This window comes from Narcine bancroftii (assembly GCF_036971445.1).
Source record: "Narcine bancroftii isolate sNarBan1 chromosome 12 unlocalized genomic scaffold, sNarBan1.hap1 SUPER_12_unloc_2, whole genome shotgun sequence".
Classification (NCBI taxonomy): Eukaryota; Metazoa; Chordata; class Chondrichthyes; order Torpediniformes; family Narcinidae; genus Narcine; species Narcine bancroftii.
The window spans coordinates 3,057,993-3,080,436 of record NW_027211808.1 but is presented as its reverse complement, the minus strand read 5'-3'; the positions used below and the strand labels follow the sequence as shown (position 1 = coordinate 3,080,436).

The 22,444-nt window shown below is 40.3% G+C and overlaps 1 protein-coding gene across 7 annotated transcripts in view; it reads left to right on the top strand.

The window, feature by feature from the left end:
* The window catches only part of LOC138750168 (suppressor of cytokine signaling 7-like), a 64,060-nt gene that overhangs the window by 10,592 nt on the left and 31,024 nt on the right, over positions 1 to 22,444 (top strand). For all 7 annotated transcript variants that reach the window (XM_069912322.1, XM_069912324.1, XM_069912321.1 and 4 more), the window contains exons 2-3: positions 20,122 to 20,186; positions 20,668 to 20,772. In XM_069912322.1, coding sequence (XP_069768423.1) covers positions 20,122 to 20,186; positions 20,668 to 20,772 — 170 coding nt within the window. The remainder of the gene's footprint in view (positions 1 to 20,121; positions 20,187 to 20,667; positions 20,773 to 22,444) is intronic.

The window sequence follows — 22,444 nt, the reverse complement described above, 5'->3', positions numbered from 1 at the left end:
AAACTGATTTTATACTCCTCCTTTATTTTTATTCCTTTTCTTTTATTTTCTGTTATTATCAGTTCTGCCAATGGTTCTATTGCTAAAGCGAACAGTGAGGGAGATAGTGGACATCCCTGCCTAGTTGACCTACTTAATTTAAATTGGTTCAATACATATCCATTTACTGTTACCGCCAATGGTCCATTATATGATGCTTTAATCCAATTAGTATATTTTTCTGTAATACTTTGAATAAATAATCCCATTCTACCCTGTCAAAGGCTTTTTTTACATCTAAAGCTACAGCCACTATTGGCTTCTTATTTCCGTGAACGGCATGAATTAGATTAATAAATTTACAGACATTATCCAGTTTGATCCAGTAGAGATATTGGTCTATATGATGCTGGTGTTAGTGGATCCTTCCCCGTCTTTGGTATTACTGTAATTATTGCTGTCTTACATGAATCTGGCAAGTTTTGTGTTTCTTCTATCTGGTTCATTACTTCTAAGAGAGGAGGAATTAATAACTCTATAAATGTTTTATAGAATTCTATTGGGAATCCATTCTGTCCAGGCATTATATTGTTCAGCAGCTTTTTTAATATATCCTGTGCCTCCTCTATTCCAAATGGTTTTATCAGTTTACTTTGCTCCTCTTCTTGCAATTTTGGCAGTTCAATTTTAGCTAAAAACTCTTCTATTTTATCATCTTTCCCCTCTTTCTCAATTTGGTATAATTGTTCATAAAATTCCTTAAAGTTCTCATTAATCTCAGTTGGATTATATGTAATTTGTTTGTCCTTTTTCCTTGTTGCCAGTACAATTCTTTTAGCTTATTCTGTTTTAAGTTGCCAGGCTAATATTTTGTGTGTTTTTTCTCCTAGCTCATAATATTTCTGCTTTATTTTCATTATGTTCTTCACTGCCTTACACGTTTGTAATGATTTGAATTTTATTTTTTGTTCGCCAATTCTCTTTTTGTTATATCATCCTTTGTAGCTAGTTCTTTTTCTGTACATATTATCTCCCTTTCCAACTGTTCTAGAAAACAATCTAGCTTTATATTCAGTTTTCCTAACTCCCTTCAATATGTGCCAACAACAAAAACATATCAATCCTTGAGTATGTTTTATGCCCTACTCGAATAATATGAGTATTCCTTCTCCCTTGGGTTCTGCCTCCTCCATATATCCATAAGTTTCATTTCCTGCATTGACTTAACCATAAATGTGGCCACTTTATTCGTTTTGCTAGTCTTTTGTCCAGTTTTATCCAACATTGGATCTAAATTAAGGTTAAAATCCCCTCCTATCAATATATTCCCCCGGGTATCTACAGTCTTCAAAAAAAATATCTTGCATAAACTTTTGATCCTCTTTATTAGGTGCATATACATTGATTAAATTCCAGAATTCTGAATATATCTGACACTTTATCATTACATACCTCCCTGCTGGATCTATTTTTTCCTCCTCTATTTTGATTGGTACATTTTTATTTAGTAATATAGCTACACCTCTGGCTTTGAATTATATGATGCTGCCGCTATGTGCCCTACCCTGTCTCTCCTTAATTTATTATGTTCCACTTCAGTTAGATGGATTTCCTGTAAAAATGCTATGTCTATTTTTACTTTCTTGGGAAATTTAATAGACTTTTTCATTTAATTTGGTTATATATTCCATTAATATTTATAGTCATATAGTTCAACATGGCCATCTCATATCCTGTTTACACATCGTTTCTGCTTCCTCACCACCACCATTCCCCTTTTCCCTATTTTCATCTCTCAGTTTTCCCTTTTTGAACTCAATATATGACAACACTTTTAAAACATAAAATACTTCAATAACTCCTACATCTAAAATTCCCTTAACTCCAAATGTCCACCCGACTCTCTAAGTTGCCCCTTGTCCCTTGCTGGGCAACCATAACTCCCCTCTCCGTTTGGATTACGAACCTGCTCGCAAGCATTAACTGATTTCGCAGTGACTGTTATTCTCTCCCGCCCAATCCCCTCCAGAAAAGACTTTTATCTTCACATATAAGAAAGCTCACCCTCTTTGTTTCCCCTCTACTTCCTTTCTTCCCTTTTATTTCCCTTTAGTTCTTACTTATACATTATATTTACACCTTTATATGTAACAAAGTATATCTACTTTGTTTTCAAGACTAGACAATTCACAATCACATGTCCAGGTTTCTTACAAAAATAACGAACAAATGCAGATGTTCTGTCCTTTCCTACCTTTCCTTCATCTTTCCTTTTAACATTTTCTTCAGACTTTATTTCAGGCCCACTATCCAACTCCATTCTATCCTTATGAACAGATAAATCTTGTTCTACATCTGCTCTCTGAAAATGCCTACTATTCTGGAATGTATTTTTGTGAATCAGCAAATTCATCTGTTACTCTAGCCACCTGTTGCCATGTCCCCATGTCTCTCTCATCCAGGTATAATTTAATCTCATTTGGAACACACTTTTTAATTTCCTCAGTTAAAATCAATTCTCTAAATCCATCAAAATTATTATTTATTCCTTTCGAGGCACACCAACGGTCAACAGTCAGCGCCTGACAGCACCTCCCAGCTGCCCCTGCCCCAACATCCTGCATGCTGGCTGGGCTGTCAGCGTGGGGACTACAGGGTGCAAACAGGGGCTGGAGTGGCTGGCAGGGCAGAAGGGGACTGATTGGCCAGCAGGTGAGAAGGGGGCTGGAGCGACTGGTGGGTGAGAAGGAGGCTGGAGCATCGGCAGGAGTGAAGAGGGCTGGGGCGGCCGGTGGGGGAGTACGGCACTCGAGTCAATGCTGGTACCTGGCTCGAGCTCTGTATTCACCCGCTGGCTGCCCCAGCCCCCTTCTCCCCCGCTGGCATTTCATTCTCTGAAATGAACCACGTGCTTTTTTCATCATGAAAGGCATGACATTATACTCATACAATCCCAAAGGTGTAACAAATGCAGAAATCTCCCTGCCTTTCTCTGTCAAAGGAACACACTAGTATCCTTTTAAGAGATCAATCTTTGTAAGAAAATTAGCATTTCCCACCTTATCTATACAATCATCTATTCTGGGGATAGGGAATGCTTCAGTCTTTGTCACCTTGTTTACCTTTCAATAATCTGTACAAAACCTAATTGAGCCATCTGGCTTAGGCACCAGAACACAGGGTGAACTCCAATTTGAACTTGATTTTCAGATGATGTCATTTTTGAGCATATAATCCACCTCTTGATCCAACAATCTGCTCTTCTTCTGATTAACTCAGTAAGGATGCTGCTTAATGGGCTTAGCATCACTGACCTCTGCATCATGACAAGCCACTGTAGTTCTTCTTGGAACATCTAGAAATTTATCCTTAAATTTCATAAGTAATGTCTTCATTTCTTCCCTTTCTGATTTAGCCAAATGCATTAACAGTTTCTAAGTTTTGCAAACCTTTCAGTGACCTTCACGAAACATCTCCTCCTTACTTTCATCTATAACTAGCACATTGATTGGGATCCTAGTATCCTCCTCAGTCATTTTCACAAAGTAAGGTTTTAAGCATGTTCATGTGACAGACCTGTGTCTCTCTTCGACAATCAGGCATCTCAATGACATAGGTGACATCGTTAATTTTTTATTTTACCTTAATTGGTCCTGAAAACTGAGCTCTCAAAGGGTTTGACTGCATTGGAAACAAAACCAATATCTTGTTGCCAGGTTTAATGTCCCTAATTTTTGCTATTTCTTCAAACCAAATTTTCAGTTTTCCCTTACCAGTTTTAAAATTTTTCCTTGTCATCTCTCAAGCCTGACGTAATCTGTTTTTAAATTTGAAAACATAATCCAACAGATTTGATTATATATCATTATGTATTCACTGTTCCTTCAACTATAGTAATGGACCCCTGACTTCATGACCAAACATCAACTAAAGCCAAGTGACTTCTGAGTTAGCTCTCTAACAGCAAACAAATGCATTCCTTCATCCCAGTCCTTATTATTTTATATGCAATAAGCCCTCATCATATTTTTCACAGTTAAATGGAACCTTTCCAAGGCCCCTTGACTTTCAGGATGATAGGCAGACAACAAATTTGATGGGTTCCCAATTCATACACCCTGTTGAACTATTCCAGACAATCAGAGTCTGTCAGGTCAGACTCGGGGTCGGAGGAGACAGTGAGTCAGTGCCTGGAATCAGGTGAGAGGAGGAGGAGCCAAGAGACAGCATCAGAGGGTAAGTAGAATAAAAGCTGCACTTACCGGGACTTGGGCTCAGTCAGGTCAGATTCGGGGTCGGAGGAGACAGTGAGTCAGTGCCTGGTGTCGGGTGAGAGGAGGTGGAGGAGCCGGGAGTTAATTGGGGTTAATTGGTAAGGGGTTAATAAAAGGAGTAGAAAAGGAGGGAGCCGCTAGCGAGGAGCAGGGGCTAAGAAGGAGCTTATTAGTAAAGGGTATTATAGTAAGAAAGGAGGAAATGGAGTCAGTTGGGGTAGTTAAGTGCTCCAATTGTGGGATGTGGGAAATCAGAGACTGCACAGCTGTTCCTGATGACTACACCTGCAAAAGGTGCATCCAATTGCATATAATGAGTGACCGTGTTAGGGAGCTTGAGGTACAATTGGATGAACTGAGGATCATAAGGGAAACAGAGGCAGTGATAGAGAGGAGTTACAGGGAGACAGTCACCCCTAGAAGGCAGGAGTCAGGGAATTGGGTGACTGTGAGGAAAGGAGGGAGAGCGCTAGTGCAGAGTACCCCTGTGGAAGTGCCCCTCAGCAACATGTATTCGGATTTGGATACTGCTGGGGGGAACAGCCTATCAGGGACGAGTCATGGGGGTCAGGTATCTGGCACAGGGGCTGCCCCTGAGGTTCAGAAGGGAAAGAAGGATAAGAATAGGATTCTTTTAGTTGGGGACTCATTAGTCAGAGGGGCAGATAGAAGGTTTGTGGGATGAGATCGGGGATCCAGGTTTGTCTGTTGCCTCCCTGGTGCCAGGGTCAGGGATATCTCTGATTGAGTACATAGCATTCTGCAAGGGGAAGGAGAACAGCCATGTGGGGACCAATGACTTAGTTAGAAGTGGGGATGAGGTCCTGAAACAGGATTTTGTAGAATTAGGTAGGAAGTTAAAAAACAGGTCCTCCAAGGTAGTAATCTCTGGATTGCTGCCCGTGCCATGAGCTAGTGAGGGTAGAAATAGGAGGATGTGGAGGATGAATATGTGGCTAAAGAGATGGTGCATGGGGCAAGGGATAGGATTTCTGGATCATTGGGATCTTTTCTGGGGAAGGTCGGACCTGTTCAAGAGAGACAGACTCCACTTGAACTGGAGGGGGACCAATGTGCTGGCAAGCAGATTTGCTAGAGCTGTGGGGGAAGGTTTAAACTAGTTTCGCGGGGCGGGGGGGAACAGAGTGTGAGAGCAGTGTCCAGGGAGAATGGCCACCTAGATAGGAATAAAAAAGATAACAAAGGTAGGATGGAGATTAGGGTAGAAGGTAAAAAAGAGAATATATGTGAGGGTCATTCTCTGAGATGCATATATTTTAATGCAAGAAGCATAGTGAACAAGGTAGATGAGCTGAGAGCATGGATAGATACTTGGCGTCATGATATTGTGGCAATTAGTGAGACCTGGCTACAGGAGGGGCAGGAGTGGCAACTTAATATTCCAGGATACATTTGTTTTAGATGGGATAGATCGGGGGGTAAAAAAGGAGGAGGAGTTGCTCTGCTTGTTAAGGAGGACATTACTGCCGTGAGGTGGCAGGATGGTATGGAAGGATCAACCAGTGAGGCTGTTTGGGTGGAATTGAGGGGTGGAGGAGGCAAGAGGGTGCTAATAGGGTTGTATTACAGACCACCAAATGGGCCAAGAAAATTAGAGGAATAAATTTGTAGGGAGATAACGTATATGTGTGAAAATCATAAGGTAGTGATCATGGGAGATTTTAACTTCCCACACATTGATTGGGATACCTATACGGTTAGAGGGCTGGATGGGCTGGAGTTCATTAAATGTGCTCAAGATTGTTTTCTAAATCAGTTAGTAGAAGAAACGACTCGGGATGGTGTAATACTGGATCTCCTGTTAGGGAACGAGCTAGGTCAGGTAGCGGACATTAATGTTGGAGAACCAATTGGGTCTAGTGATCATAATTCTGTTAGTTTTAGGGTAGTTTTAGGGAAGAGCAAGGAGAGGCCTAAAGTTGAGGTTCTGGATTAGAAAAGAGCAAATTTCGAAGGAATAAGAAGGGATTTCGGGAGTATTGAGTGGGACAGGATATTTTCAGGTAAGGATGTTAATGAAAAGTGGAGGATATTAAAAAAAGAAATTTTGAAGGTACAGAGTAGTCATGTCCCGTGTGGATCAAAGGAAAGGCCGGAAGTCATAGGGAGGCTTGGTTTTCGAGGAATATTGTAAATTTGGTTAGGAGAAAAAGGGTGGTGTACAAGAGGTATAAAGAGCAGGGAGCTGAGAAATTGAAGGAGGACTACAAGGAGTGTAGAAGGAATCTTAAGAAATAAATTAGAAAGGCCAAAAAAAGGCATGAAGATGCTTTGGCTGACAGGTAAAAATAAATCTAAAGGGTTTCTATAAGTACATTAAAAGTAAAAGATTAGTGAGAGATAAAATTGGACCCCTTGTAGATAGCGAGGGTAGGCTGAATGAGAAGTCTGAGGAAATGGGGGAAATTTTGAATGATTTCTTTGCCTCGGTATTCACTAGGGAAAAAAATGTTGAACCAGTTGAAGTAAAGAAAAATAGTGGGGAGGTCATGAAGCATATAAGGATAACCAAGGAGGTAGTGATGGCTGTGTTAAAAAAAGATAAAGGTGGATAAATCTCCCGGACCGGACAAAATATACCCTAGGACACTCAGGGAGGCTAGTGGACAGTTAGTGGGGCCATTAACAGAGATATTTAGGATGTCATTGGCCACAGGGATTGTGCCAAAGGATTGGAGAGTGGCGCATGTGGTTCCTCTGTTTAAGAAAGGGTCCAAATGCAATCCTGGGAATTATAGGTCTGTAAGTCTGACGTCTGTAGTGGGCAAGTTGATGGAAAGTGTTCTGAGGGATGCTATTTACAAATTTTTGGAGGTACAGGGATTGAGAGGGAGTAATCAGCATGGTTTTGTCAGGGGTAGATCATGCTTGACAAACCTGATTGAGTTCTTCGAGGGGGTTACGAAAAAGGTTGATGAAGGGAAAGCTGTGGATGTTGTCTATTTGGACTTTAGTAAAGTTCCCCACAGGAGGTTAGGAAAAAAGGTGGAGGCATTAGGTATAAATGAAAAGGTAGTGAAATGGATTCAGCAGTGGTTGGATAGGAGGTGTCAGAGAGTAGTGGTAGAAAATAGTTTGTCTAATTGGAGGCTGGTGACTAGTGGAGTTCCTCAGGGTGCGGTCCTGGGTCCACTATTATTTTATATATATTAACGATCTGGATGTAGGTGTGGAGAATTGGATAAGCAAATTTGCGGATGACACAAAGATTGGTGGTGTTGTGGACAGTGAGGTAGATTACTGTAGATTAAAAGGTGATTTAGGAAGGCTGGAGGTGTGGGCTGAGAAATGGCTGATGGAATTTAATACAGATAAATGTGAGGTGCTACATTTTGGAAAGGCAAATTTAAATAGGTCATATACATTGAATTGTAGACAATAGAGGAGTGCTGAGCAACAAAGGGATTTAGGAGTTATGGTAAATAGTATCCTTAAGGCTGATACTCAGGTAGATGGTGTGGTGAAGAAGGCATTTGGAATGTTGGCCTTCATAAATCGGAGTATTGAATTCAAGAGTAGGGAGGTTTTGATGAAATTGTACAAGGCATTGGTGAGGCCAAATTTGGAGTACTGTGTACAGTTTTGGTCACCAAATTATGGGAAAGATATAAACAAAATAGAGAGAGTGCAGAGAAGGTTCACGAGAATGTTGACAGGATTTCAGGGTCTGAGTTACAGGGATAGGTTGTGCAGACTGGGGCTTTTTTCTCTGGAGCGTAGAAGATTGAGAGGGGACTTGATAGAGGTGTTAAAAGGGACAGACAGTGTAAATGTGGATAGGCTTTTTCAATTAAGAGTGGGGGAGATTCAAACTAGAGGGCATGGTTTAAGATTGAAGGGGGAAAATTATAAGGGGAACATGAGGGGAAATTTCTTTACGCAGAGGGTGGTGGGGATGTGGAATGAGCTTCTGGCAGACGTGGTCGAGGCGGGATCATTGGTTACATTTAAGGAAAGACTGGATCGTTACATGGATAGGAGGGTAGTAGAGGGGTATGGACCGGGTGCTGGTCAGTGGGACTTGGAGGGTGGGGATTTGCTACGTCATGGACTAGTAGGGCTGAACTGGCCTGTTCTGTGCTGTAAGTGGTTATATGATTATAACCATATACTCCCCTGGTCCGATTGAATTTCCCTTGGTAGGCCAAACAGTGTGAAAAATTTTAGCATAGTCTTCACAATTGTCTTTGCTTTAATGTTTCTTAGGTGCATAGCCTCTGGAAATCTTGAAGCTGTGCACATGAGTGTTAACAAATATTCATTTCCCGCTTTGGTTTATGGAAATGGGCCAACTCAATCCACTATTACTTATGAGAAGGGCTCCCAGAAAGCAGGGATGGGTTGTAAAGGTGCCACTGGTAGTCCTTGATTATGCTTGCCCACCAATTGATAAGTGTGACAGGTTCTACAAAAGTTCACAACATACTTGCTTAATTTCGGCCTATGAAACTGTTTCCTTATCTTTTCTAACGTCTTCTTTGCTCCAAGATGACCTCCTAAAGGTGCACCATGAGCCAAATTTAATATTTAATTCCCGAAAGTTTTGGGAATTACAACGCGCCTTACTACCGCCCAATTTTCACTGGCAGGTATCACTTGTGGTCTCCACTTTCTCATCAATATTCCATCTTGAACAAAGTAACTTACTGGGACAGTTTCAATTTCCTGGTTAGACAGAATCTTATCCCTTATCCCAGCAAAATCAGGATCATGCTTTGGTCTGGCTATTAATTCCTCTCTTGAGAACAGCAAAGATTGTTTTCAATGCTTGCCTCCACTACAGGATCATCACAGACTTTTTCTACCTCTACCTTTTTTCCAGACATGTCTCTATTAATGGCACACGCAGGATAGATTTTCAAATCCTTTTCAGACTCATAAACCAATGGCTTACTTGTGAGTTTCACCCTAGGTATGACTTTGCCATCTGCTAAATCATTCCCAAACAAAAGAGAAACTCCATCCACCAGCAGACTTGATCTTATCCCTATCGTATCCGGGCCATTAACTAAGTTTGATTTCATCAATATTCTATACAAAGGTATAGGCTCTGCTTCATCACCAATGCCTTTTATTAAATTCACATCTCCCATATCGGTCTCCTCACCAAAATTCAAAACGTTGCTTAAATCAAGCGATTGGGCTGCTCCAGTATCCTGCCGGATTTTAACTGGCACTTGATTGGATCCTTCTTTAACCGAAATGAAACCTTCAGATTAAAAATATCCCTAACTTTCTCACTCTGAACACAGGCAATTGGTACCACCCCTTTCTCTTTCTTCCTTTTCACTACAGAAAATTTGCTATTATGTGCCCTGCCTTCTTACAATAGTGGCAAATAATCCTTGAAATTTTTTTGTTCACTCACTATTCTTCCTTACCTCACTTCTAGATTTTCTTTCTACTCTACTTGCATTATCAGCGGTATTCCTTTGAATGGTTTTCCCTCATGTTCACTTAGGCTTGTGGGTTAAAGTATATTCCTCTGCAAATTTATCCAATTCTTGCCAAGTTTTTATAATTTTCTCTGCCAAGTACTCTTGAATATCATCAGGAACACAATTTTTAATCTCCTCAATCAGAATGATTTCCCTCAATAAATCAGTTATTTTCTACTTTCATTGCGGCACACCACCGATCAAATCATACAACCTTCCTATGCACAAAATCCAGATAATATTTGGTTGCTGATATTTTTAAACTCATAAACTTTTGTCTATAAGCCTCTGGAGCTAGTTCATAAGATTGGAGTATAGCCTGCTTTACAAATTCATAATCAGCTGCTTGGCATGCAGTGAGACACGAGTACACCTCTTGGGCTTTCCCTTTAAGAACACTTTGTAGCAGGAGTGACCATTGGTCTGGTGGTCATTTTAAATTTATAGCTACTTTCTCAAAATTCTGAAAATACTGGTTTATTTCAGCTTCCTCAAATAGAGGAAATAGCCTCACTTCTCTACTGACCAGAAACCTCTCCTCCTGACCAGCACATGGGTTTTGGTCTTCTCCCTCTCCTTGGGCTAGGGTCTGCCTCAATTTAGCTAGTTCTAGCTCATGTTTCTGTTCTTTCTCTCTCTCCTTCACTTCTGCCTGCCTTACTGCTTCACATTCGGCTTTCCTTTTTTCCTCTAACTCTAGTTTTCTCAAAGTCCACTTTACTTCCTCTGAAGTTTTCTCCTTTGGAAACTGTTGTAATGCAGCTTCTTCAAATGGCCCTTTTCCTACTGGTGCTTAACAATCTTTCGGGCAATTTCCTTTTTTTTTCATCCAAGTTCTTACCGTTAAGAAGTTTTAACTTGCCAACTATAACCATCAGTTCTGACTTTTTAGCCATTTTTAAATTAACCACTGGAGGGTTAGTTATGAACTGGTCAATATTCATAGTTGCTTGTTTTTCTACTGGTGATTTATACACTCACCGTTTATTTTTAATTTTAAGCTGGAGGTTGAGTCAAACTCAGACGACTGATAACTAAGAACAAGTCAATTGCCCCTAAAGCTTCCAAATTGGTTTGATCCCAGACGATGACTCTAAACTATGTTACAGATCAAAGAAAGAAGGCATATCACACAGGGGTAAAGATGAACTATTACTTTCTTAACAAAAAATTCACCTTCAAACTTTAAATCAAATTTCCCCCTTTTATAACAATGGCCACTGGTTACTATGCAAATTTATATAACAGTGTAAAAGTAATAAATTCCCCAGCCTAAATATAACATATGTAATTAATTCTAAGTTATATTTCCAACCAGCTCACAGAAACACACAAGACTCACCAACTTCGATCTCAATCGGTGCAAAGATCATAAACTAAATTCAGTTTGTTTAGTAAACTGAAGCCAAAAGATCTTTGAGAGAGAGAGAAAGCACCAAATTCAAAGTTGCCTTGTTTTGCAGAGAGAGGAACAATGACTTGGTCCAGATCCTTTCGGCTGCCTTTGGAATGTTCATCCCTTTTTAAATCCCAACATTCTTAATTGTCTCCCAGACAATAACTCATGCTCTGGGCCTCCTTCCACTACACAGCATCTGCATTGGTGGTTTATCATCCAAGTCCAGATATTTTTAGATCATTTTCTGCACATGCTCAGTCCTTCTCCCACTCTCTCAGCAGTCCACCTTCACCTTGGCTCTCTAAGGCAAACTGTAACTTTTTAACGTAAAACCACACAACAAATAGGCCAATACTCAACATAGAACTCTGCAGAATTCCTCAGGTGTGCATATTTTCTCTCAAACTTGCCTCTCTCCTTAAAATGGAAATTGTGGTATTGTATTACTGAATGTTGAAGCTGGCCTTTTTGATAGTAACCAGATTAAACTGTACCCTGACAGTTTAATTTGATGTTTCTAGCTTGGGAGTTACTGGGGCGATCTAGGTCACATTGTTCCTTGCCTCCTTCTAACATTGGACAATAGCAGTATTGCAGTACTCCCAGCTGACAATAGTGTAACAATATTAATATTTGTAGAATTTATAAGAACAGATCTTATTTGAAAGACTGAACAAATATTGAAGATCTCTGGAGAATGTAAGTACCTTTCACAAGTAGGTGTTAATTGAACTGATGTCATAATATGAATGCCCATAGTTTGGAACTGGAGACAGGATGACTGATGGAAGCTCTTTTCAAAGGTTTTTGCTGGAGTGCTCAGGAAGGTCACCCTGGCTGGCCCAGCCAACGTTCCCCACCGGCCGCCACAGTCTCATAGTTTCACGCCAGCTGTCCTAGCCCCATAGTCCCATGCCAGCCATTCTAAACCCATAATCCCGCACCGGCTGTTCCAGCCCTGTAGTCCCTCACTGCATCAGGAGGGGCTGTCAGGCAGTGGCGATGTGAGCTGTCAGGCAGTGGCAATGTGAGCTGTCAGGCAGTGGTGAGGCGGGCTATCAGATGGCAGGCCCTGCCTGGACTCAGGAGTCGGCATTTTTTCCGCGGCACCTCTCCCCACTTCAGACCTTTCAGGTGGAAGAAAACTGCCTTCAGCACTGCCACCTGATCGTCCCTTCGCAGACATCTGCAGCTGCTCCAGAGCCACATTTTCAAGGTGATTCCACCTGAAAGCGGCTAGAAAGAAAGGAGACAGAAATCAGTTCCAGAAGGACAAAGCTGGCAAACTTTGGGAAGACTGGTCAAAGGAGAAGACTAGCTGTTGGAAAGGTGACCTGAAAGAAAGAAGATCATCTGGAGAACCCTGAAGGGGGCAATTTTCATCAGAAAGACTGATTAAACAGGAATCAGTTGCGGATGTCTTGGAAAAGGAATCTCCGAAAACTAGCAAGAACCTTCCTGAGTGGTAACCATTTGTCTGTTAAGCACCAAAGACTGGTGAACTATGTTAATGCTAACTTCTGTGCACAGTAGAAGAATTGCCTGCAACCATTGAGATTGGACTGTGATTCAAAGAACTTTTCTAATCTTAAAAATACATTACACACATCTGTGTTTAGTATTAGAGGGGGATTAAGTTGGTTAGGTAGGTTAAGTAATAAGTTAAAGTTTAATTCTGATTTCTTGTTCAAATATAATTAAAAACTACTTTTATTTAAGTAATCCTGTGTTGTTGGGCTGGTTTTTGGGGACCTCTGGACTCCATAACAATAGCATTCCATCTACCATGACTTTATGGTTTGAAGATCCATCCCTAAATATGGTCTGATTTTCTTTGCATACTTCTGGTCAGATCAGACAGATGTCTTGAAGCAGTGAATATACAGTACAGTAGACAGAATTTGTCTGTTCAGATCTTGATTTGTAAAGGAACAGTCTTTAAGTTAGACTTTACGAATACTTGCTTTACACAAATTTGCTTTTATGAAGAAACGTGTTCGCCATCTGAAAGAAATTTGAATGATTTTTCGCTTTTACAAAAATAGAGCCCAATAGCTTTAATAGCCTCTTAATTTTTGCCATTTTGGCTTATGAAAGGTTTGACAGAAATGTTCTACTTTCATAAAGTGGGGTAAACCTGTAATATATTATGGCTCCACAATTGTTGGGGACCAAGACTCTCTCCCGCCATGTTCATAGGACAGAATCCTTTAGGGAAAGAAACAGTTAACACTCCAATTTTTTCAAACCCGAAATGCTAATAACTCTGTTCCTCTTCAGCATTTTTATTTTGAAATATTGTTCATCTTCAGCATCTTGAATCTTTTTCATTTCTTGAGCTCCTTATCTTGGGGCCATATTTCCTACAGTCATAGGGTTCAATCCTATATTGATTGTTCAGTGTTCACTAGAGCATACTGAAATTTCTATTAACCATTTAATAAAAAATAACTTTTTTCTATTTTTGAGTTTAAAGTAAATAAATTATATATAGAAATTAATAAGAATAAATATCCAACAAAGTAGATATACTTTGTTATACATATGGCTACAAATAACCCATGATACATTGAAAAAGATGAAAATGTCATGTAAAAATTATGCTAATAATCTTTACCCTCTCCTGTTAAGTTTGGCGAACATGTGCTCCACTACTGTAAAAGGGAAATCCAAATTACAAAATGGATCTAAATAATTTTAATTATGAAAATAATTAAGAAAAATACCCCATAAACTTACAAAGTTAAAATTAATTTCAATAGTAGAATATCTAATTTTTTTTCCCCAAAGTTGGGCATGCCATTGCTTCAGACAAGCATTGAATTCAAGTAGGAGTTTAGTTTATTTATATAGCACATTTAAAACAACTTGCACTGACCAATGTGCTGTACAGATCATAAATTGCATCCTAACTTAAGCAGCTATTTAAAGTGCACTATGAGGTTCAGAATTGTATAAACAGCATGGTAACAATTACCTCAAAATGCTTAAGAATAAAAATATAACTTCAACCTGGATTTAAAGAGTTAATGGAAGGAGCTAGCACCTTAAATTGGCCAATCTGAGAGGTCTTGAAGTGGAGTAGGGAGTTAAGAAATTGATGATGTAAGAGGGGGTTAGTCCATTAAAGGCTTTGTAAACAAACTGGAGAACTTTATAATCTATTCTGAGCTGTACTGGCAGCCAGTGGAAGGAGGCCAGAATAGAGGTGATATAGTCTCTCTTTTTGGCTCCTGTCAGGAGCCTTGCTGCAGCATTCTGAAGGAGGGATGGCATCTTTTGATCTCACTAATATAGCTCTTCTAGCGCAAAGGAGAGAAAAGGCAACTACACAGGAATTTAAAAAAAGGTCAAGGCTTAAGCTCAAAAATAATTAATTCAATCATGAAATTACTCCAAGCTCTACTTTGTGGTATTGTTCTCTGAACTGTAGCTTTCTGGTTTATTATCTGGAGTCACACATGGGCCAGACTGGGTAAGCACAGCATCCTTCCTCCTTTAAACACTGTTAAAGGAGCCAATGGTGATTTATTTATTTGTAACACTCCCAATATTTCCATAATTGCCATTGGTGATGTTTAAGCTTGATGTCACTGGTTGTGACTTTTGATGAAATTTGTGTACATATTCCTGCTATCTTTCCTTCAGTTGGATGTTATTAAAACTACTTTGTCTCCACTATACACCACTAGTTTTCCCCTAATGCTTTTATTAGAAATGAAATAATTCTTGGGAATGGAGTTAAATAGTCCATGTAACCCATCTGAATATGGTTATAATTCCATTGAATTGTTGAGTAGCTTTAAGGTTTGAGGTTGAGTTGGACTGAGCCACGTTTGACCTGAGCTGGGTCTTAAGCTGTTTGAAATCTCTCTGTCACAGAAACTTGCTTCAGCATCGATTGTCTGGTTACTTATTTATTTATCAATTCAGCAAAGACATCTGAATGGAATTGTTTTCACTCTGAGCTGCTCAGATTGCAATCTGAGGATCTGATGCAATTGAAACTACTTACACTTTGAATTTTACATTATTTTAAACAAAGAATTCTGAATTGAAAATGGAGGGGAAAGGGGTAGTAAGAAAGAACAACATGTAATTTTTATCCCTTCTAAATTGAGATTCCAAGATGACCAGATGTGACCAGAATTTAAAATAGTTTTCTGCTATTACAAACAGATTTGAAATGATGGAAGATGTGGATAGGCGCGTTTTCCTTGTACAAGGTAGCATTTGAATAATCATTCAGCAGGGAAATGGACCATTCAGCCCAACCAGTCTGCATTGATCACTGTATTTTCAGGCATTTGGTTCATGTCGCTCTATGCCCAGGAAACTTGTGGAAAAGATTGTGGATTTTGCATTTTTGTTGAGGGGGGGGTGGTGGGGGGGGGGGGGAAATGGTTTAGCTACTGTAACAACACTGGTGCAGACCTGGGGGAGTGGAGGGTTGGGCGCATTTTCCCCTACTAGATCCCTGTCATTTTTTCCATGGAACCCAGTTTGGGAAATGCTGGTTTAGAGACTGGTGCCATGTAATTAAATACAGATGTGTGGTCATCCCCCTCCCCAAAGCAGGAAGGTAGCAACCACATCACCTGCTTTTCAGTAGCATTGTTTGCTTTGAAATCTGATGTACAGGCAGGGTTTCACACATGGCACAATACATGATTGGCCGTGATGTGGGTGGAGGTAAATGCTTCGACAGTACCACCCATGGACAATAGCAATAATGGTGGGCAGCTGTCTTTGTCAGGGAAGGATGAATAGACTGGGTCTTGACCAAATTTAGTTCTCTTTAATATTTAAAGAGTTTTGAAGAGTGTTTCTGCTCATGTGTAAGAGTGGTTCTAGAGGTTGCTAGTTCAAGTTTATTATCAACTAATTGCTCAAGTACAATCCAACGAACAGTGTTCTCCAGTCTTTGGTGCAAAACATGCAGACACAACCATAAAAAACACATTCAAACAATAAATGCAAATCAAATATATATGTATTTACTGTTTTGTAAATATATGTGTTGGATGGTTAGTGTGAGCTGTTCCTTTGGTTGTCAGCATTCTCACTGCTTGTGGGAAGAAGCAGTTCTTCAGCCTAGTGGTGCTGGCTCTGATACTCCTGTATCTCTTTTCAAATGAGAACAGCTGAAAGATACAAAGTGGAAAGGGGTCCTCAATGATTTTACCAAGCCTCTCAAGACCATGATCCTTTTAGATTGAGTGACCGAGTATATATTGGGAGATAAATTATGAAAGGTTTATTAGAGTAGATCACATACATACACTTTAAAAAACATCTAATTTAAAATACTGGAGCTCTGCCCCATGGTAGATGTATTGGCTCCAAAGCTTTTGCAAGAGCTTTTGCTCAAAGACTTCACTAATGGATTGTTATGTACCAAAGGCAACAGATGACAGAGCATGTCTGGAAGAGCGCTTGGTATTCTAAGAGGGTCATGTGGTTTTGCAGGTGGAGAGAGTAAAACAGGCTTTCTCTCCGAGAGAGAGAGAGAGAGAGAGAGAGAGACACACACACACACTCTCACACACACACACACACACACACACACCACAGATCACTTGTACAGTGTTACAGTCAGCAGACAGTAGCTGGGACTGCAACAGTACAAGTTGGCAAGCATATGGAAATCCCAATTGTAAGATGGCCTGGAAAAAGCCCGTGTGGTTTATGCAAGAGGAGAGGACTATCTAATGTTTCACTTGGAATAAGAGAAACAAAAAGAAACTCTGGTGACCTGAAAGAAAGAGGTTATCATCTGGAGAACCCTGAAGGGGCAAGTTTCATCAGCAAGACACTGGATTGGCTGATTAAAAAGGAGCAACAAATCTTTCTCTGAAAACTGACAGGAACCTTCATGAGGTTTCATGTACCTTTCAAGTGTCAAAGCCTGGTGAACTTTATAAATGTTAAATTCTGTGTACAGTATAAGAATTCCCTGATACCAGTGAACTTGGAGGAATGAGAAGTGAGATTGGACTGCGAATCAAAGAACTTTTCTGAATTTACACACCCATTATATACACGTGCATTTAGAATTGGAAGGGTGTTAAGTAAGTCAATAGAGATGTTAAAGTTTGATTCTGTTTTCATGTTTAAAGATAATTAAAAGCAACTTTTGCTTAAGTAACCATTTGTCATAGCGAATATCTATTGCTGCTAGGTTTTGGGGTCCTCGTAACAATCGTGAAAATAAGGGAGTCCTCAGTAATCCTGTGCCACTCTTGTGGTTCTGTGGATTGACTTTTCATCCCATTCTCTACAGAAAAGTTTGTGTTCAAGAATCGGTTTGACGGGTTCAAAGAGAATCAAAGCTTGATTTGTGATATGAACAAACAGTGGTCTTTATTTACACATAGGGAAATTCAGAAAAAGGGAACCCACTGACAGACTAATGTACACAGGCATGGTATACTGCAAAATGAGGATTTAACTTCAACATCCACAGGCACAGTATACCAAGAAACAAGTGTTTAACTTGTTCAGCACCTACCACCCACAGGCATGGTATACAGCATAACTAAACAAGTTCATACACATGAACCTGATCTCTAGTGTCATCTCTGCTCGGATCTGGGATGGGTCCATTGCATTTAGCCCTCTGGAGATGCAGTGGCCTGAAGCTTGGGGGTTCAATGATGGTCTCTATGGAGCAGCAAAAGAAAACACAGCGAGAGAAACAGACTGCATGTGCTTGGCTTTTTCAAGTCCATGTGACCTGCGAGGACCAATTGTGTGTCAGCCTCACCTGTGGTCATTGATTGGCACCTGAAGGACCAATCACACATCAGCTCCAGGGTCGTCACACATCATTCTCACAGGTGGGCAGATCTAACCCCTGATTGGCAGGTGAGGTGACTGCTGACTAGGGTCCAGCTGGAGATATCACATGACCTCCAGTCTTCATTTTGACTAGATTCCAGTCAGAGAGGCCACATTACCTGCCACAATCCAGACTACAGCAATTTAATATAAGATTATGGGGAATTCACAAGCAACCTCTATGCCTACAGTAGCTGAAATGGACAATGAAAGAGAAGCTTGTGAAAGTCACAAGAGAACTTGTGATGGCAGAATTTTGTTAATCAGTGATTATTTCTGTGGTAAAACTTTTTTCAAATGGTTAAAACAAAAGGCATGTGCACTTGTCTTACATTCCTGAGTTCTACCGAGCATTAATCACCACTGGGATTGGGGGGGGGCAGGTGGTGTGGAGATGTTGACAAAAGAGGGTGCAATGGTAAGAGGACTAGGCCCCCAGTGAGAATAGGCAAAGGCACTACAAGGTCCAAAAATAAGGACCTGCAATGGCCTGTTTGGAGTATTTAAGAAGCGACTAGACTTAACCTGGCTGCAATTTTGATGAAAATGTCCGCGCTTGTGTGGACTCACGGGGAGCAAGGAGCAGTGATACAGCACTCCCGCAGGGTTCAACTGCCGTCAGCTCCACAAGCCTCTGAATGGCATGTTAAAGAAGCTGACAGTTTTATTTAAAATCCTATGACCTCTGGGTTTGACCGGCAGGCCACTGAGGAGCTCTACAGCTGAAAGACCTACGCATACGGTGGGCTGCTGGTGATTCAAGGTGAGGATTCCACAAAGGCTGAAGCAGGAGACTCATGCTGGGCTGCAGATGCTGGAGACTGGCTCAAAACTGGCTGAAGAGGTACCAGGTATTGGAACCGGGATATGGGGGGTGCAGAAGGTGTTGAAGGGTTCCCTATCATGTTGGAGGATCAGATCTGGAGCTCTGGTTGCCATTGGTTTGGACTGGACTCTGTGGCTGTGGAAGTGCTGGAAGTGAATTGATGGGCGTTTGGTGACTTGGGAGGACTCTCCTTTGCTTCTCTCTCTGACTGAAATAAGCGCTTCAAGCAATTTCTGCCAATGGTGAAAGTGTCTGCTTTACATCAGGCAAGTGCAATTTCATGTAATGTGACACTTTCATTACAATGGCAATAAATTGAATATTGATTATATGTGTATTGGAAGTGAGGAATATGGCATCAGATTTAGAATCTGGATGTAATTATTTTTGTTGAAAAGGTAGACTTTGCATTGGTCTGCTTAGAAATGCATGAACAAGATGGGCAGAATGATCTGATTTTTGGAATGTAAAGAGGGGTGGGGGAGTATTGTGCAAGGTGCAGAGAGGGAGGGACTATATCCTGTCTGTTATGGAAAGGCCTCTTCCCTAACCAAACCTTTGGTCAGGCATCTCCACGAACACCAACCAAGGCCTGGTTTGTACATTATTTATAGCCTTGCTAAGTGTTCTAAGCTAATGCTTCCTGCTGTTTCTGTACTGTGAATCATGCAACTTGCACATACCTCTCTGTCGGGGGCTGTTCATCACAGCACTTCAGACACTGGACCAGGCAGAGCTTTCTAGCTGAGCTATTTATAAACTTAATTTTAGTAGCTATGCTTGGAGTAGTAAACCAGTTAGTTCCCTAAATGTAGGCTAGCTGTTAGATATTGGCAATTTCCTATTAAGGAAATTGGCCCATCTAACGTTGACCATAAAAGCAAGTGACGTGCAGATATGATTGAATGGTTGATGCTTATTTTTTGGTAGTTAATAGGCACATTACCATTTTTTTAAACATCTGAGATTGTTCCCAATGGGAGTGTCTGTGACCCTAACCTATTTTCCCACAAGTGACAGAAGGGGATCATTTTATTTATCCTGTACTCTCTTCAGGAGTGTCATCATTTGCAGGCTTACACCCTGAGGGGTGACTCTGCATCCTTCCATCAGCTGCGTGCCGATGGTAGAACTATGATGGTGGAGAGGCTGCTAGGATCTCAGTAATTGGCCTGTCTCAATGACTTCCTATCACAGGCAAAGAGGCAAGAGTTTGTGTAAGGATGCAGAAAAGCAAAGGACAGCTTGAAAGGCGTACCGACTTTGAGTATTAACCGTACATGCTGCTTATGCATATGGGATGTCCCACCCAGTTGTCTGACATTTCTTTCCTGTTCTCCACAGCAAACCCAGACTGACCAGGACACAAAGTGCCTTTACTCCGATGTCTTTAGCACCACCTTTCACAGGTAAGAAGGTTTTCATATGCAATGTCCTGCACGTGTCAGAAATCTGACAGAAGTACAAATTCTGGAGTTTGCAGCACGTGCGGAGGGAGAGAGAACTGATCATGTTTTGAAACTCTGATTATTGACCTGAGGGATTAACTGTTTCTCCACAGATGCCTGATCTGCTGAGTGCTACTAACATTTTCTCCTTTTTTTTTAACATTACGGAGCTTTCAAACTTGCTTTGGGGAAATGTTTGTCAATGTGCTGCACTGCAATGTCTTCACCTCCCTTCCCATCTCATTTTGTTTTCTTTGTTCCTTTCTCTCACTCTTTAAAAGGAGGAATTTGCAGATGCTGGGGATATTTTGTTTTTGTGGGGGTGGTGGAATTTGCTGTGCAAGGCGCAACAGATTGTAGTTAGGAAGAAACTAATCCTCTGGGGGGGTGGTGAGTAGTCATTTTGTTTTCATTGGCCTTTCCTTCTGTCTGCTATGAATAGGAAAAACTGTGTCACTGGCCAACTTGGATATTTCTCATCGTGGACCTCCATCATCTCAGCCTCTGACACCACCGCCCCCTCCTCGCAGAAGCCTCAGCCTTCTTGGTACGGTATAATGATGTCTGTCACAATGCAATCAAATTACATGGTCACTGTCTGCTATTTACATACATAATCCTTGCTCTAAATGTTAGAATTGATCACACAATTGTATATAGATGCTATCAAAATATAACCAGACTTTGTGACAACAGATGCTCATGGAAGAGTATATACAGAATTTTCAAGTTGGTGAGACAGTTTTAATACATCTCTAAAGGAAAAGAGTTCCAATCTGAAACGTCGACCATTCTTCCCACCGCATCCCAATGCTGCTTGACTGACTGAGTTCCTCCAGGGTTATTTTGCACTAGATTCCAGACTTGAGTCTCCAATGTACTAAATGCAAGCCCTATGTAATGCTGTCAAGGTTTGCCATTTCTCACTTTTTCTTTAGAAAATTTTATTTAAAGATTTTATAAAACATTACAAAAACACATACACAACCTACAACAACCAAAAAGAACAATGCAATACACCCCCCTACCCTGCCTTCACCCCTTTACTAGACTACCTCATCCCAACCACCCCCCCCACCCTTTGGAGCCTTAATAAACTGTTTGATGTGCCAATACTACACATATCATTTGAGATCTATTGGCAGATGTTCCAAATATAAACAATGTGGCAGCACATAACCTCATGGTGAACCGGCCCCGCTTGTATCATCATATGGTGGGGCAACCGTAGGGAAATGGTGTCGTCAGAGGGATCTCTCTGACTCCAGCATCCCTTCCAATGTGCACCCTGGGCAGTGATTATCATGTCACAATGTACCAGGTGACTGAGCTCCTGCTGCCCTTAAAGGGACATGGTGAATTTGAATAAAAACAGTCGTTAACGACCCTCAACATAGTGGCTGTGTTTCTTCCACTGCTCACACCACCCCAACATCACATTTTAACAAAAAAAATTATTATTTTGCAAATTATAAGTTATTTTTTCTAAATAAAAACACAATTGTAATTCACTGTGCCATCTTTGTATATTCAACTCTACATAATTTTACCAATATCAGCTAAACATTTTCTTGCTACTCCTAACCGTAATTGCAGTTGTGGTCTATCTGCTCACAACCCCACAATTACTACATTCATATAACCTAATAAACACATCAATGGATCTAATTGCAAATCAATTTTGAATAAATCTCTCAAAAATTTTATAACTTTTTCCCAATAAGGTTTACTTTTCTACATGTCCAAACAGAATGCATAAAAGTACCTGCCTGATCCCCACATCTGATTAATTAAATCCATTTTTCTTCAACTTCTCAGGAGTCAAATACAATTGATGAATAAAATTATAATTGACCATATTATATCTCACATTAAGTAATTTTGTAATATTATCAGTACACATATTTGACCATTCTTCCCAAGACAATTCAGTATCCAAATCTTTCTCCCATTTCCCTTTTATCTTATACACATCAACTTTTTTTCTTGCAACAACCTATACATATATCCCTACTAAATTATGTTTGTAAAAAATCTTGAACTTGATGGTAAGCCAAAAAAGAATTTGATGAAATACCAAACTTCTCTTTAATCTATTAAATGTAGAAAATCTACCTGTCTTAAAACAATCTTGTATAGTACTTATTCCTTTAATTTCCCAATTTTTCAAATAAGGATTATTTAAAGAAAATGGAATTAATTTATTCTGATACAACGGG